At 39.8% G+C, this 18,267-nt stretch overlaps 2 protein-coding genes across 2 annotated transcripts in view; one reads left to right on the top strand and one right to left on the bottom strand.

Moving 5' to 3' along the window:
* LOC146001523 (thyrotropin-releasing hormone receptor-like) overlaps nt 1-18,267 on the bottom strand; it is a 241,097-nt gene that overhangs the window by 144,392 nt on the left and 78,438 nt on the right. The window lies entirely within an intron of this gene.
* LOC145988963 (protein NipSnap homolog 3B-like) overlaps nt 1-18,267 on the top strand; it is a 34,055-nt gene that overhangs the window by 8,326 nt on the left and 7,462 nt on the right. The window contains exons 2-4 of the mRNA XM_083124268.1: nt 13,075-13,285; nt 13,900-14,055; nt 15,688-15,912. Of these exons, the coding sequence (XP_082980394.1) occupies nt 13,075-13,285; nt 13,900-14,055; nt 15,688-15,912 (592 nt within the window). The remainder of the gene's footprint in view (nt 1-13,074; nt 13,286-13,899; nt 14,056-15,687; nt 15,913-18,267) is intronic.

Below are 18,267 nucleotides of genomic sequence, written 5' to 3'. Positions count from 1 at the left end.
CATTGAAATTACCACGAGAATATCTGCATGTTTATTTATAGATAAGTCATATACTTTGTTTGTAGTAATTGCCACGTAGTCCTCAGGTTCGAGTCCTGTCGGGGGAATATAACTGTCCCTCCATCAATATACCCATCTTCATAAATCCAATCGTGGCAATTTTGAACCTGTCCTACGTGGCTACATATATTCGGGATAAAATCCGTTTTTTTTGAGGGTTCGTATCGTGGAAAGGAGGCGTTCAACACATTATTAAAAAAAAACATATTTCGAGACTTGAGATATAACCGAGATTTTTCTTCGAGACCGAGGCGAAAATGACGCGGGCTTTCATGGCGTAGTGGTAACGTCGTCACCTTGTAAACAAGGTATCACATTTTCGATATTATTTGGAGGTACATAATGTTTCAGATCTCACCTTAATTTGCAGGTCCAGTCCCGATTGCCATATCCAAACACTGTTGGCTTAGAGTAAAAACTCAAAACTCAAGACAAGGGCATTATTTAGAACTCGAGACCGAGAGAGACCTCTTCACTCCATATCCTGCTCACAAGCATTGTTTATTTATTTTAAATTAAAGTTTACCCACACTCATCACATCATTATTCACGAATAAATAAAACAGACATACCAATTCGAGTAACACTGTTAAGCCTTGTTTCCATGTTAATAAAACAATCAAATGCTGACCAAGGCAAAATTTATTGCAGAAAAAATTATACACTAAAACGAAACGTTGTAACGAGTGCACTCACGGTCCCCGAAATGACGTGTCAATCATACCCCGGCACGGGGCCAAACGTCGTTATGTGTACGGGAAACCGGTCGTGACTCACGGTCCAGTTATCAAGTTCGGTACTGAGACGGTCGTTTATTGTCATACTATTGCGAGGCGGAGATTAATACCTTGAAAAGTTACACTGTTTTGTTTACCTTTGATATGTAGATTCGAACAATCATAAAACACTAATAGCATAATATCTGGTACCTGAAAAACGTCAAATAACAACACTGACGAACGGTAAAAAGTGAATATATATTGTAACAACAAAAAAATATTGCAATCAACAACTGTTTACAAAGCCTCCTCACTCTCACAACATTCACTCTTATCTCTCTTTCACACACATGAGATATTTTTACATGTGAAGTATAGATACAAATCACGGATCTCATTAACACATCATTTCTCTTTAGTTTTAAACCTTAATGTGAATTTAGGGCATTTGTCTGCCAGCTCCTGTGCTCTTTTAAATTAACTTAAGTGCCAGCCCTCGGAAAGCGGTTAACTAAGACAATAGGTCGGCGTGGTTAAATCTTTCGTTCGAATGAACGTGTGCATCGAGTCGTAAGCACGACATTATACAAGTTTCTCGGACGGAGGTATTACACATAAGCCTCTCTCGTCCAATGAGAACAACTACACAATTACATAGGGATGCAAAAACTTAATTGGCTCCAGCTGCCGGAAATACACAAATCAATCGTCGGCGCGAGCAAAAATTACATTAAAAACCACTATGCAACAAATAATACTATTTCACGCACCCGACCTTACAATAAAAACAACTACGCTTTCCACAATTAAAAAGGACTCATCAGTCAACTATTGACAAATTAAATGGCGCGACGGGGCGGTCGGTTACACAAGAAATGGAGCACACTTTGACAATTTATACTAAACATTAAAGAAATGAAATGGAGCTTCTAACCCTGAATGCAGACAATTAAATTAGAACATTTGAACATGAAATTACTCTTTTTTATAACAATACCAAAAATTATCAGACGCGGGGGTTAGGTTCGGGGTTTCCTGAGTAACTTTGCGAATAAGTGAGACTTCGGCGTTAACTGTACGGTGTTGATACTAACGACGCACGTTTACATGTACATGAGACCCTCTGAAGTATACTGTACCAGACTCTGCTACATGGCGTGGTCATTCATCTCTCCTGGACGCGGGACTTGCACACGGTTCCTTTGTGGCGAAATTGTCCTCCAAGGTCGATCGCGACGAAGAATAATTGCGACGATCTGTTGCACTTGCACCTCCTCAGAACTTCGGGCGTTCATCTCGTCACTAGTGTCGGGTGTACGTGGTCACGCGCCGGTCAGGAATCTCTCTGGTGACGGGCTTCGATTCGGCGTCGTTCTGGAAGCGTCGTTCTGGAGTCGTCCTTCAATCTCTCCCTCTGGCTTCGATCGGCGTCGTTCTGGAGTCGTCCTTCAATCTCTCTCTCCGGTGACGGGCTTCGATCGGCGTCGTTCTGAAAACGTCCTTCGGGCTTTGGGCAGTGTTGGCTTTGGTGTCGTCTTTGGCGTTGGCTGACTGGCTTCGTCGGAAGATGGCGATGCATCGTTGCGGGCGTCAGGAGGAGCGACGGCCTCCCTTCTCTATCTTCTTTAGCCCTCCATCCTTATGTAGTCCACGCTTGGCAAAAACAAATCACCGCGTAATCTTCACCAAAATAAGGCGCACACTGGTAACTCTCTATCTGCAAGTTGCTCACAGTACGTAAGGAAACAAAGTTCACGGACACAAAGCAATGATCACGCTAGAGTGTAGCGCGGAGATGCTCTCTCTGTGAAATCCGGGTCAAAAAACTGTGTCTGGAATGGTAGCACCGCGTATTTTAAGAGAGATTCAAATTCGTCCGTTGAAAACCACGCTAAGTAGCTTGGCTTCGCTTTCTCAGGGGATGGAAATGACCTCTGTCCATTGTCTTGAAAGGCGCGGTCGGCGACGCGTCCTGGATCCTTGCAGAGTTGAGCTCCAGCTGGTTTTCCTGGTCATCCGTGAACCTGGGTTCGAACGCCTGCTGCGACTCGAGCCCGGTAGCGGCGAAAATAATCTTTCCTTATCTCCGCGTTGGTGCAAATATGTCATGTTCTAGGCGGCGGCTGTCACTCAAGAAAAACTCGTCCCCAACTCCCGACGTCTGGCTCGGATACAAGTTTATTCACAAAAATAAAATCAAACCTCACACTTTCTTGTTTGTGCATAAAATGAATCAATAAACAAAAAATAATTTATATCGAACTGCGTTTAGCATGTCACAAGATACCGTGACAACGTTCCCACCCTCTAACAGGGTCTTTTTCAGACAAAGATTCACAATATTTTATTTATTTATTTATTTTAATATTTATTTATTGAAATTTATTGTGAGGGTGGAAACGTTTCGTTTTAGTGTATAATTTTTCCTACAATAAATTTTACCTTGGTCAGCATTGATTGTTTTACCAATTCGAGGAGTTGTTACCCAATGTACTGAGTTTATTTCCACAATTATTTCGAACTGAACTCAAATCTTTTGTCGCCTTTTTACATCTATTACAACAAGAGGTAGAGGTAACAATGAACATTGCACTCAGGAAATATAATGCGCATATATACCAACATGGAATCTCTTATATTGGCATGTACTCACATTATATTTCCTGCGTGCCTCTTCCTTCATTGTTACCTTTACCGGAATTAATTTAACCATTTATTTGATTTTCTACTCTCCAGTTAAACCCCATGATCTCTAGCAATTAAAGCACCAAATTAACTGGGATCATGGTATTGTTGTTATTTCATGACCATCTGAAAATTAACTTCTTCCCTACTACCCTCTTTAGTTCTCTTGGAGACATGTTTCCTCTGTCTTGCAAATACAATTCATAACTCTTACGTGCAGGTCATTGTTAAACCTCCTTTTCTTTTAATTCTAATTTCTTTTACAATGTTCTCCCCTTTTAATTGTCGCTTTAATGGGTTATAATATAAGTTTTAGTTGATATAGTAAGAGCCACACGTTATTATGCAACTTGTTATATTGCAATGAAGATCGGTTAGTTCATTGAACTCTGCAGCATAACTATTCCCTATTTTTGGGGTGATGGAAGTGATGGAAAGAATTGAATTGTTGCACGAGACTTACGATTCCATTGAAAGCACAAGTATATGCGGTTTTTAGAATCAAGAAGTGTCCGTGACCGACTGTGTGATACATATAATTTTCTTGTGTTGATAAGATTTACACTGAATGTTATGAATTACATTTCGATTATTTTGTGCCACTTTTTTAACTTCTCAGTTTTACAAGTCTCAATTTTCACGTAATTTTATTTTGCTTCAGCATATCAGGGTCGGATACTGTAACCACCAAATCATGTCTCTCACTCGGGAACGCCACTGATTTCTGGACCATTGGCTCGTAGCGCACTAAGCTAACCACTACACCAAGGAGAGTGGTGAAACTTAAGTGGGGGACAACGACAGGACCAGAAAAAAATTAATGGAGAGGCGTTTAATAAATTTGTGAGAGATGTCATAGACAGCAATCAAGGGTGTCGTCATCGGGTGGAGGAGGGGGATCTAGCCCACCACGAAATAATCTTAGCCCACTTAATAGAAAGCATATCCCAAGCAGAGGAATAAAGAAAGACAGAGAAATGAAGGTAGAAAGAAAAAAAAGCAGGAAAAGGATAAAAGAACAAGCAGAGGAACTCTATATAAATGTCATATAATTGGTAACTATGTGATACGTTGCATTATTCAATAACACATCCAATCAACAATGAACAAGCTTGTTGCATGCCAACCAATGTATGCAAATGTTACTGGTGCAAAAGTTTAGATGTGCGCCAAACGAAAACCAGATACCCTTTCAAATTATTCGAATCCAAAACCTACACCGAAGAAGTGTGATTGTAAAGTACACCTTTTTTAAGCTAAGTTGAGAACACGCCCCCCCCCCCCCCCACACAGACATATACTTGGTCACATTGCCATTACTAGCACGAAAGCAGTGAGAGCACCAGGAAAAACTGAGTTGGGTGACAGGGAGAAATTTTCTGTAGAAACAGTCGTAATTAGGACAAGAAATATATCAAATACAAATGAATAAATCATTAATTGTATAGTGTAAGTGAATATTTAGGTTATAAATTATAGAAATTTTGTAAGTAATTACATTGTTTTCTTTAACCAGAAAGGGGGAAATAGAGAATGAACCATCCAATCACCAATGTATACTCTATCCCTTGAATATCTGGAGCTAGAGAACAAAAACGAGTATCTTGAGGGCTCAATGAACGCGTGAGAGGTGAAGTGAGGGCATGAAGAGGAAAATGCGACTGCAGGTATCAGCTTTTAACAGCAGCGCGTACTGCTTCGCTCCGTCCACTCGCTTTCTCCCCTTCACTACCGTTACGCGTGTAATTGCTCCACATATTTCAGGGACAGAGCATAGATGGTTTATATGGAGTAGTAAAAAATCTCGACAAGAGCGTTTTTTTTCTAGTTTTCATGATTAGTGGCGAGAGGCAGACTGGTGGGCCGGGGGCCGCCAGACTTCCCTCTGGAGCGTTTCCCACTACCACTATTTTATCTTGTTTCATGGGGGTTGGCGTCACTGCACGTGGAACTCTGAAAACATTTATTTTACTCTGTTATTTCAAGATGAATAACGTCCAACTCTGAAACCAGCTCTAGAAGTTTAACTTCATAAGCATATCTTACGACCATAATTTCAAAGGAACAAACAGTTATTACAGTAATTTGTCTCCGTTCCGAGGGCGAAGGACACCTGAGCACAATTTCTACCCAGATAAACATATTTTAGCTTGTATTAACATATAAACCATAAGGTAAGCCCTTAATACTGAAGATCCTCTTTCTGTTTCTTTAATGCGCTTTTTCCTACCTGGGAAGATTTTTTTCGAAAACTAGAAGCAACGAACAATCGGAGCAACGAACCACCAAGTGTTTCCGTAACCTCGTTTCTAAACTTTTCAAAACTGTCACCGTCAGAACATAACGAGGTGAGATGCCTGCTTGTGCTTCTTTATTGAGTTACCCAGTTACCCGTCGCTGGTTAATTTTAACAAAGTTTAACGAAGTCCATTAACGAAGCGTCATGCCCTGCTAAAACTATCTGTTACCGCATTTCAGAGGGGTTTGTCAACAAATAGTGCTTGTTTCTGTTTCGACATAGTTTATCGTTTTAAACAACTCCGAAAGAAAACGCATAACGTCCAATTCTGAAACCACCTGTAGAAGTTCAAATTCATAAGCATATCTTACGACCATAATTTCAAAGAAACAAACGGTTTATTTATTTCAATGAATCATTGAAAGAGGAAAATGAATTGAGAGTATTTGCAAATAAGATCCTTAGGAAAATATTTGGACCTAAACGGGATGAGGAGACAGGTGAGTGGAGAAGGTTACATAATTTCGAAGTACATAATTTGTATTCATATCCAGATATTATTAGAATGATTAAATGAAGAAGACTTAGGCGGGCAGGCCATGTGGCGAATGGAAGAGGATAGAAGAGTTTACAGGATTCTTGTTGGGAAGTCTGATGGTAAGAGACCTGTAGGAAGACCAAGACGAATATGGAGGGATAATGTTGAGATGGACCTAAAGGAAATCGGTAGGGTTGGAAAGGAGTATATAGATCATGCTCAGGATAGGGACAGATGGAAGGCCTGTGTTGCTGCAGCCATGAACCTTCGGGTTTAAGAAGGCTAGAGAGTTAGTTAGTTAGCTTAAATCAAGAAAGGAAACAAGTCTTAAACCTCAAATTCTAAGAATGGGTTCCTCAATACCCAAACTAATATTAATTTAATGAGAAGTTTGAATAACAAGAACCTAATATATATCAAATAAATGATTGTTAAAGGAACCCAAATCTACGTAAATTCCCCATCATATCGCCACACTTATCATACATGTTGTTCTCAGAGCTACAGTGCTCTTTTCCCCGTGATGATTGCCTCAAGACAAAGCATGCTCGTTTCCTCCTAGCGGCTCCGAGCATCCCAGCCAATCAGATTCAGGCATGAGGTCACGCAATGTTACCAGTACATTTTGTTGGTAGAGGGTTAGTCTAACAAGAGATTTAGACTTGCTTTAAATATTAATGCATGTAAAAAAATAAAGCTTTACACTTCATTCTGGATGGGGAATGGCCACATTATTGAATATTTTTACAAAACTTCACGCATACAAGAATGTAATTCTTAAGAAGCAAAGTGAGCAATAACCACAACTGAATACAGTTTTAGATTTACACATATTCAATTTTATCAAATTCCAGTACAGGTATATTACAATGTAAATTCACTATATACATACCGGGCGGGCCATAAGTCAGTTGTCAAAAATTCATTTGGTGCAATAATACTAAACAAATTAAAATACAAATGGAAATACAAATGTAATTTACAACATAGGTATTACATCCTATACATGTAGTGTTCAAATAACCTACAAAAGGTGCTCAAAGTGCTTTCCATGCTGTTCTATGCAAACATTGCATCTGTTCAACACTGATGTACAAATTTTGTCGGAAATCTTCCTGAACTGTAGGTTTCAAATGCTGATTGGATTCGTTCCTTCAGATGCTTAGCATCACGAATCTTGACGGAATGAACTTCATATTTTAGTATACCCCAGACTGAAAAATCCATGGGTGTACAACTCGCAAAATTCAATACGCCTATCCGGATCATCTTCATTTAGACCTTGCAGTAAAGTAGGCCTATATGGTCTCAATTTCAGTGTTTTCTGCATCCTTCGTAGGCTTGTTCTTGCAATTCCATACTCATTGGACTCTTTTCTTTGAGATGTAGTCGGTGATTGCACAAAACATTGCGCGACAACATTAAGATTCTCTTCTGTAGTGACAGACTTTGGCCTACCTGAACGAGGAAGCTCCGCTACCGACCCAGTCTCTTCAAATCTTGAATTCAATTTGCGAATACCTTGTCGAGATGGAGGATTGATGTTTGGAAAACGTTCCACAAACAAATCATAAACATTACTGTAATTATGGTCATGTTTCCACCATGCTTGCCAAACAAAAACACGCTGTTCTGTAGTTAACTTTCTATTCATTGTATCTCAGATAACAACAAACACAAACAATCAATGTCACACAGAACCTCACACGAGACTCCAATAACTGCTAGTGTCGACTGACTTATGGGTAATACGCACTAGTCAAGTTCACAACTGACTTCCACTACGCTAGGCAAAACAAAGTCTAACGATTGCTAGTGACAACTGACTTATGGCCCACTCTGTATTTACACAGACCAACAAAGCTTTAACTTGTCAAAATGTGAATTTAAGAAAAGCTTCTCATGCCATATACTATAGCAACATCAATCTTCTCATACTTAATTTTAAAATTTTAAAGAACAGGATGTGAAAGAGGCTGTAATAATAACCTAAACCTTTGAGTTAATGTAATCTTTATAGGCTGACGGTTTTTAAAAATCTCTTTTAACCCTTTTCACCTGGTTTATACTTCTCCTTGACAATGGAAGGTAGAAATTTTAATGTTTCTTTTCTAATTTTGTTTCTTGATATCAACAAGATATTTAGGTACTCCTCAAGATTATAAAAGATATATATATATATATATATATATATATATATATATATATATCATATATATCATATATGATGGTCAATCATATCATATATGAAAGTCAAATACAAATTCTATTACATATATATATATATGTAATAGAATTTGTATTTGACTTTCATATATGATATGATTGACCATCATGAAATGAATCACATAGAATTCAAAGGATAGAAAAGCTGATATGATGATTGTTTGGAAACCTGTAGAAAGGCCAAGAGGAAGATGGAATGACAACATTAAGATGAACCTGATGAAAATTGGTGAGGTTGGTGAAGAGTGAATTGATCTCTCTCAGGATAGGAGCAAATGGAAGGAAGACTTATGACGTTGCCACTATAAATCTTTGAGTTTAGGAATGCCAGGGAGTTGGTTTTCATGGCTTTCTCCCGTGATGAGCACCGTGCCATGAACGGCACGTAGAGAGCGTAGAGGAAAGGTACCACACATTCTTGTTTCAGGGTCGCAGTAGAGGTTGTGTGATTGTTCTCAAGCGTGCTTTAACTTGTCAGAAGGATGAACGACAATTTATCAGACCACAGATGAATTAGGAACCAGAGGACAAATGCTACCGAAATAGCAGATTAGTTATTTGCAAAGGCTAATGAAGCTTTAGGTTCATCACGAGAGAAGTATCGTAAACGTTTTGTTAGCAACGAAATATGGAGGAAACGACGGTGAAAACGGATTATTTCTACACCACGTCAGCCACCAATTGGTTTCGAGTGCGAGGGTTTTGTTTATCTGCTGCAGTGGATATACTCTGTAACGATGGTTGATTTTTTATCCAGTTCATTATATCTTTCAATATATCTGTATCATGTTTCCAGCTGAAACTGAGAATAAAGCTTCTAATGGCAGTGGGCGGTGAATCTGTCGATATGTGGTACTGGAGAATTTGTTTCCAATACAGAAAATGCTTTCATGGCCGGATAGTGAAAGAATATCATGTGTACACATGCAGTTGAACAAGCAGAGAGGAAGAGAACGGGTTAGATACAGCAGGAGATAGAGAGAGAGAGGGGGGGAAGAGAGATATAAAAATGGAGAGGGAGAGAGAGAGAGAGAGAGAGAAAGGAAACTAGACAGCGACGGTGCAGAAAAAAACAACAAGGGCAATCTTTGCCGGAGGGCAAAACTATCCTAAAATTACATTTGGTCTAAAAAAGGAAATACAAGGGTTGATCAAAAAGTAAGGGCAAAATTTAAATTACAGACAACTCGAATGCAGAGAAGAAAACAAAATGAAATGCTACTTTTGTAAATGAGCCAGCCTCCGTGGCAAGCCGCGCTACGACGCCAAAGATCCCGGATTCGAATCCAGGCCTCATATCATCACTCATCCTCATCTTCACGATTAGTGAAAATTGGCAGAAATGCGAAGTAAAATAAACTAAATCAATCAATTTTGTAAAAGACTTGTTGCTAGTTCGACCATTCATCGTGCTGGACCGTTGGCCAAGTGGCAGCCGCAAGGGGAGGAAAATGACGTTCTGTTGTGCTACTGTGGAAGAACGTGTATGCTTTGTTTCGACAGAGGAGTAAACGCGTAAACCCTTCAGAAATTCCCATCAGTGGTCAGTCCTAATTTTGCCATCTTTTCCTGTCATTGATGTTTTTTCTTTAGGAAAACTGGGCCAAAAATGAGGGGGGTTATTGCCCTCACCAACCCCTTCTTGGGCACGCCACTGCATCAGACGTTAGTTCAATATGGACGTGCATGCACCATGGATCAATGGAAATTTTATAAGTGGGAGAGGCTGAGGTAGAGAAATAGTAGAAGAAAGATATACGGAGTGAGAGAGTGTGGAGGGAAGCGGGTAGGGAGTCAGTTATATTCAGAGAGGAGAAAGAAGTAGAGAGGCAGAAAGTATCAAGTGAGGGAGTTATATCTATACAGAAAAGTACAGAAAGAAGTAGAGAAATAGAGCATTATCGAAAGAGACAGAGAGTAGGACAGAAAGATGCTTTGGGCTCGTGCTACAGAACGCGCGCAGTTCGATTCTCCTCGGGGAAGCGTAACGACTTCTCTCCTGAGATTTCGTCCTGTGTATGGAACTGGTCGCCACACACCATCAAATTGGGAAGCTACGAATGAAACTACGGAAACCTACAACAACGACTGGAGCTTCGTCGTGCTGACCACAGGTCACCACGTAACTGGTTGAATGGTCTCCCACTTCAGGTGGTAGTGAGGCTGGCAGTCGGCAGGTAGGCCCTGGCCCTCACGGGCTGTTGTGCCACGGGTTATTATTATTATGATTTATTAATAATAATAATACGCGTATGTATAAAATGTACACACACACACACACACACACACACACACACACACACACACACAATACAGAGTGTGACAATGAAATTGCAATACTGGATATAGCTAGTTGTTGCGTCAAATGTACAAATGACTACAGCAATCTTGCAGCCCCTGTTTTATCATCAGTTGATGGAGCCGTAGAACTGGGCACAGCGAATTCGCTCTAAAAGCGCATAAGAAAAACAACAATGGGATCTGTCCGCGTGTAATTATTTTCTTTGGGGTCTCAAATTCCTACCCAAAGATGTTATTTTCAAACAAATCAAAAAATGTATGAATTGTATTTGTATTGTCTTTTGGTAGTTCATCTTAAATGAATAAAGATGTTCATTTTGTTTTAATTATGTATGTTTTGTTATGTATTATTTTGTCTTAAGTGTGGAGTATTTAAAATTAACCGATTCATTGCCCCACCATACACACACACATATATGTCTATATCTTACACACACACACACACACACACATTATATATATATATATATATATATTACTTACACACACACACACACACAAGTATGTACATTTGAGAGAGAGAGAGAGAGAGAGAGAGAGAGAGAGACCTGAGAACATTTCGTCTACCCTTCAGTCCACTGTTCCACCCCGTGTCGCTGGAAATGTTTCAAAGGGGTTTGCGAGGGAGATTGATCTCGCCAATGGTCGCTATTTTGGTTTGTAACACGACCTCCGCCAATCACAGCCCGACATTGTCTGATTAGCAGCATCGATTTCGCCACGAACGGTGTATAATGTCTCACGCCCGAAACCAGTGCGTAAATCTACCTCAAACATCTCGAATTACCTAAATAGCATCATTACGCCACAATATCTATTTTAGGCTTCCTTTGTTTGCTTGTTCGTTTGTTTGCAATTTACTTCTACAAACCTATACCTAAACAGGTCTCAAAAGTTAACGAGATGCCATAGTTTGTATTTTCGAGACTTTGGAGACTGTTAAAAGTAACAAAAGTCGGATTATGTACAAGTAAAACCAGAAAATGCAATCAGAGGAATGAAGAAAGAGATGCGGGGGCAAAGAAGTAGATGCAGGGGAACAAAGAAGAAGATGCAGAGGAACAAAGAATGAGATGCAGAAGGGGATGCTGGGGAACAAAGAAGGAGATGCAGGGGATTAAAGAAGGAGATGCAGGGGATTAAAGAAGGAGATACAGGGGAACAAAGAAGGAGATGCAGGGGATTAAAGAAGGAGATACAGGGGAACAAAGAAGGAGATGTAGAGGAACAAAGGAATTACAGATGATTATAGAAGGACGTGAACGTGCAGGGGAACGAAGAGAGAGATGTAGGGGGAAAATGAAGGACATGCAGGGGAACAAAGAAGAAGATGCATAGTAATAAAAGGGATACAGGATGAATAAAGAAGGAGGTGCAGGGGAAGTAGATGCGGAGTTTCTGAACTGCGTCTTATTCAGTGCACTTTAGTCGTATTTCCTTCCACAATTCCTCAAGAGGAGATTATCTTTTTAGTTCGGCTCAAGTGGAGAGGGGGGAGGGAGAGAAACTGCAAATAGGAGATATAACAGCACCTAATTCATGGGCGTTCAGAAAAGAGAGGCGGGGAGGTACAATGGGAGGCCAAACATTCCTTGTAAAATATAAGGCAGCCTACAAAAAGGGCCATTCTGCCCCCCGGATAAATCCTGCGACAGTCCACGTCTTCAAATGCTTCCCTACCCTTAGTTTTAGTAATTTAAAAGAATGAATATCTATTTACGGGCATCGAATGATTCAAGTCCAAGCACCGTGACGTTTTTGTCATTTATGAAAAATTCAAAATCAAAGTAACTTTTTAGATTATATTTGAGGATAGTTCATTTTTTTTATAATTTTAAATAAAGTCATTTGTTGAGGATCTTTAGGTCCTCCAGAAATCTCTTCTGATAAACAGTGGCTTAATATAGAAGAATGAAACAACCAACATTGCATTACATAAAAACAGACCGAACGAGAAATCAAACTACAAGTTGAGCGTACCTTCTTTACAAGAGGGAAATAGAACAGAACCAGCTCGAACAAGTAAATAGAACGATCGGAACAAGAACGGATAAAGTAGTGTATGATGTTCTTTCTTTTTAATTCTTTTTCTGGTAGTTTAAGTCGCTTTTATACTTATTGGCTTAATCGCGACGACAAGCATGAATTATGAATTGGATTATGGGACAAAACCCATACCTTTCCCAAGGTTCGAAGCTGTATCTCTGTTTATGTAGTGTGTTTGTGGGAGTGAGAAAAATCGATAAACTCCATACGCCTTTTCTATCACATGATCTTGACTTTATTATATTTTTTATCTGTTTCAGGTCAGAACATGGGAAAAGTCCTTTTGCACAGCGACCAAAGATAGCAAAGTTTACGAATTACGATGCTACGATATTGTTCCTCAGAAATACAAAGCGTTCATGCAAATCTTAGAAGAAAACCTCCACGTTCGAACCAGGTACACCCCAATGATTGGTTTCTGGACCGTAGAAATAGGGACGCCGTTCCAAGTTTATCATCTCTGGGCTTACGGTAAGTTATCAAAATATCATTAACGTCGTCATGTTGTTACAGACGTAGAGTTAGGGAACTCACACAATGCCTTGCAGGAAAGCGAGTATTTTAGGATCTAGGATTTTTATTGCCGCTGACTGTACTTACACATGAAGATTAAAATTTTGATTAAATTTTTTTCTGTTGAAACGTACAGAAAATTAACTGTAAAAGTAGCTACTTAGTTCGAAAAGTAAGTACTTACTGCTACTTCAATGAAAAGTAAGCGTTACTTCCAAATTGTAATAAAGAAAAATAATGTATACTGCTGGACAAAAAAACCCAGACACCTTAATATTTAACATCTGAATTGCAATTACTTATGAATTACGCTTTCAGTTAAGTATTGAACAATTTAAAGTGCTATTATTAATACTACTACTACTACTCTTTAAAATATATATATATATATATATATATATATATATATATAATTTCTGCAACCTTTAGTTAGCCTTCGAATCAGAATTTATGCGTTATCACAAAAAATGCAAGTGTTTTTTGTCCAGCAGTGTATTTTGCACAAGACGAGCGTACGGAAGTGACACAAAATGTTGACATATTTTTCATTGAAAATGAAATCCATTTTCCAGATTCCTTGGAGAAAAGGGCCAAAGAACGCAGAGATCTGGCTAACGATCTCGAATGGCAACAAGTCTTCGACCAGCTTATTCCTTGCATTTCCAAAATGGAGAACATCGCGATGAGACTGATCCCTGGAACGCAATTCAGAACACCTACAAGTCACGGTGAGTTACGCGAGCGGTGTTCGTAAAGTTTAAGCACATGTTACGGTCCGGCATGCAGGGATATCCAATCCAATGTCCCGTGTTGTTTCAACAAGCAAGAACCTCTAAATGGGGAGTCACGAATTGCTTGTGCACAACGCTACGCAGCATTTTACGTTTTTTCTTTCTTTTTTACTAAGAAACTTTTTTACTTCCAGATATATTTGCTAAAAAGCAATTATAAAAATTAAAAAGATTCGCTGCCGAGAGAAATATAGTAGACACAGAACTACAAATGCATCAAATCAAGGTTGATGCATTTTTGGTGCATTGACTGACACGACTAAACATGTAATTCTGGTTTGTTTGAATGATCGTGTCTGATCTGTTCGATTGATGGATATTTAGTACTTCACAAGAAACAGTAGCTGATACAAGTATCCTTTGACACATTTCTTTGCATTTTGATGTACCAAAATGCATAATTAGCAGTAATCCGTCAGTACAGTCAAAAATGTTACAAATATTTGTGTCAGTAATTGAGATATTTTGTGTTCTGCATGTATAAATGAGATCCAAAGACAGATCAACGTGTAATAAATTATATTAAAACTAAATATTTTTGCTTTTACGCATTAAATTTTTTTTTTGGATTTTTCGGTTATAAATACATAATGCTACTCGTGTTTGGTAAGATACATTTGAACATCTTGAACAGGAGCCGAATCTTCTTGAAAAATACAATTTGTTCCCAGCATACTAATAATATCCTATTACACTCATTAGTTTCTTTTAATTTCTATATCTTTACCACGATGGGGGAAGAGAGAACGAAGAATGAAAAGGACAAGCAGATGGAAGGGAACCTTCAATGTAGGTATCATCCCAGTATTTGCTTTGAGTGACTAGGAACGAGATTACAGATAAACCTCGTTCTGGATTTGCATGAGTGACCTTCTGCATGTGTGCGCGTCACTCCACAAATAATTCCGAAATATTTCCGATACTAAATGGTATGAGTTACGAAACGTGACTATTATTATTATTATTTTTATTATTCTGAGAGGAATTCGCATTATTGGATATTTAATGACGCTTTTCTGTCTCCTTTGGTTGATCATGATGGTGAGGATGAATGATGAGTAGATGGTAGGATGCTCTGTCGGGACTCGAACCCAGAACCATCAGAGTCGAGCTTATTTTAAGTCCACTTCTGTGATCATGTGCGCTAATCGTGTCCAGATATAAAGTGGAATCCGAAACACCGTACACGGGCACTCAAACCAGTTACATCTTGATTACAAAGCGACGGCTCTAGAACTAAAATATCGAGGAGGTCAAACACTATCGAAATGAAAAAAAAAACAGAAGTAAAACTGAATTCAATTAATCTTGGTATTCGTAGATCCAACTAGATTCAGACAATGCACAATACCTTGGAAAGTACATAAGATGCTTATGAAGATCTTTTCATCGAGATGTGTCAGATCGCTTTTTTTGGGGGTGTAAAGATTTAGCCTTAAAATAAATATGTACAAAACGAACGTTCATGAAAACTTGAAGAGTAAAGGTTTGGAAAAACTAGAGAGCTGGTTACGTAAATTTTGACTGAACTAAATTAGCATTATTGCGCATGTTCTTCCTTGTTTTCAGGCGTATACGAGATCCAACAGTTCACACTAAGTACCCCTCCCCTTCTGTGGCTAAGGTATGGAGAGAAGCTCGTGTCTTGTAGCGAAGAGCTGAACTCATCTCAGGTGGTGGGAGCATTCAGCACGAAGTTTGGTCCCTTCAGTTCTCTGATGGCTCTTTGGTGGCACGCAGACCTCGACGAGGTGTCAAAGGCAAGGGAGAATTTCCACAAGCAACAACCACTGCGTAAGTACTCTTATATAAGGTTCACTTCACGAAACAACGAACTACAGTACGCCTGACTGAATGCAACACCCTATCATATGATGAAGTTCTATTAGGTTAATTGGTTTGAGTTGCTGTTTTAAGTCCACTTTATGCACAGTAAGGCTAATCGGGACTGGACCTACAGTTTAAAGTGGAATCCGAACCACTTGTGAATCCACTGGGTATCAAACCCGGGACCCCTTGAATACAAGGCAATGACGCTACCACTGCGCCATGGGGGAGGCCCTCTATTAGGTTAAAGACCAGTTGAGTTGTCGAGAAGATTTTGAGATCTATCATCTTCAACGGTTGACGTAGCGAGTTGCTTTATTTTACTTCGCTTCTTGTGCCACTTTTGCGAAGATGGGGATGAGAGTTGACATGTTGAAATTGATGAATGGACAATAAAGGTCTTTTCTACAGTTACGGTGGCCGATCCTAATGCTGGCAAGGGAAGTGGGGAGCGGGGAAGCGATTAATCCAGCACGATAAGAAACGCAGCAGCCAGTAGAACGAAGTTCACGTAGAACTTCTTTCCGCCGCGTCGTAAGTCTCGGCGCCACCGCAGTTGTCTCGTTGGTCTGAGGCGTAATCCCCACTTCCCTTGCCAGAACTAGGACCGACCGCCGTAAGAGTAGACAATACCTATAATAAACATCCATCTCCAGGCAGGGGTTCGAACCGGGGACCCCTGGGATAGTAGCGCGATGTGATAACCACTCCAACCCGGGGGCCCGCCCAACGGCTCAGAGGTGAGTTCGGAATAAAAATTGAAATATATTGAAAGCTTATGCCACTCTTCAGCGACTGAAGTGAAGAGATTTTTGATTTGGTTTGATTTGTTTTTTTAAGTCCACTTTATGCACAGTAAGGCTAATCGGGACTGGACCTACAATTTAAAGTGGGATCCTAACCACTTGTGCCACCACCGGGTATCGAACCTGGGGCCCCTTGATTACAAGGCGACGACGCTACCACTGCGCCATCGGGGAGGCCCGATGTGAAGAGATCATCGTACTAATGGCCATCTTAGTTGTGGGGAAGATTTCAAGCTTTCCATAGCTTCCTTCACTCTAATTTTCATGGAATAAAGTGAAGTGTTTCTACGTAATTATATGGTTTGACTTCGTGAGTTTAAGAAAAAGATCCAAAGCTTTCTGGAGCTAACATCAGTCTCGCTTTCAGGGACTGAAATCTTTGAAATCCCTGAAGATGAGGGACACTTTTATCGAAATCTTTGAATCTTCTTCAGAAATCACCTGAAAAATAATCCGAGAATACATCTTCAATACTCGTCTGCAGGAAAGCTTCAATTCGTGTATCAGGTTCCCGTAATACTCACGAACAATGCGCAAATCAGGAAAGTGAGCTTTAAGGAAAGAAGAGTAGACGCTGCAACCATTTTAATCCATTTCATTTGAGTTCATATTTCCTCCAATTTCATTATTTTTGTTCAAACCCTTCGGACATTTCGCAACGTGGTGAAAGCTTTTCGATAGACCCTTGATTGATTGAATTAGTTTCTTTTACCAGGCTTTTCTGCCACTTTTGGCTAATCGCGAAGATGAGGATGAGTTATGATATGATGGAACACCGACGCCCATGCCAGGATTCGAACTCCGGACCATTGGCGTCTTATCGTGCCACGGGTGTTGACGGCATGCCTTTGAGATCGACGACCTACAAGATAGGTACCTGCTTACCGTAGTTATTCCCCTTTAAGAGACTGAACCTTGACCTCTGCATGCAGCCCAGAATAGTCGTAAGGTAAGACTACAAAGATTCTCCTCGGTCGATAATCTTCTAATATATAAAAATGGATGTATGTGTGTGTGTGTATGTTTGTTCCGGCATAACTCTCGAACGCCTGGAGCGATTTCAACCACACATGGTACACATATCACTTGCAATAACGAAAGAAATACTGTGGGGGTAAGACACCCCTGGCGTCCATAGGGGTGGGGGTGGGAAGGGTTAACATGTAAAAATAATCGAAAACGACCGATATTAGTGTGAAATCCATAGTTTTCTGGGTCGCTAAGATGAAAAGTGACATTCCCAATACCGTTCAACTCGAAGACACCTCTGGCACCCCTAGCGGTCTCTAATAGAAAATTTGGATAAATCAATACCCGGGCAACGCCGGGCAATCAGCTAGTATGATAATAAAGAAGAAATACAAAGTGAATTATATTGTACATTCCATTTTTTTTCACTAAATGCACAGCGTTTATTTCCAAGAATTTTCAGTGTACAGAAGAGCAGTTGGGAGAGAGAGAGAGAGAGAGAGAGAGAGAGAGAGAGAGAGAGAGAGAGAGAGAGAGAGAGAGAGAG

The sequence above is a fragment of the Lepisma saccharinum genome, chromosome 1 (genome assembly GCF_977018435.1).
Source record: "Lepisma saccharinum chromosome 1, izLepSacc3.1, whole genome shotgun sequence".
NCBI lineage: Eukaryota > Metazoa > Arthropoda > Insecta > Zygentoma > Lepismatidae > Lepisma > Lepisma saccharinum.
This window is presented reverse-complemented; position numbering and strand designations above follow the sequence as displayed.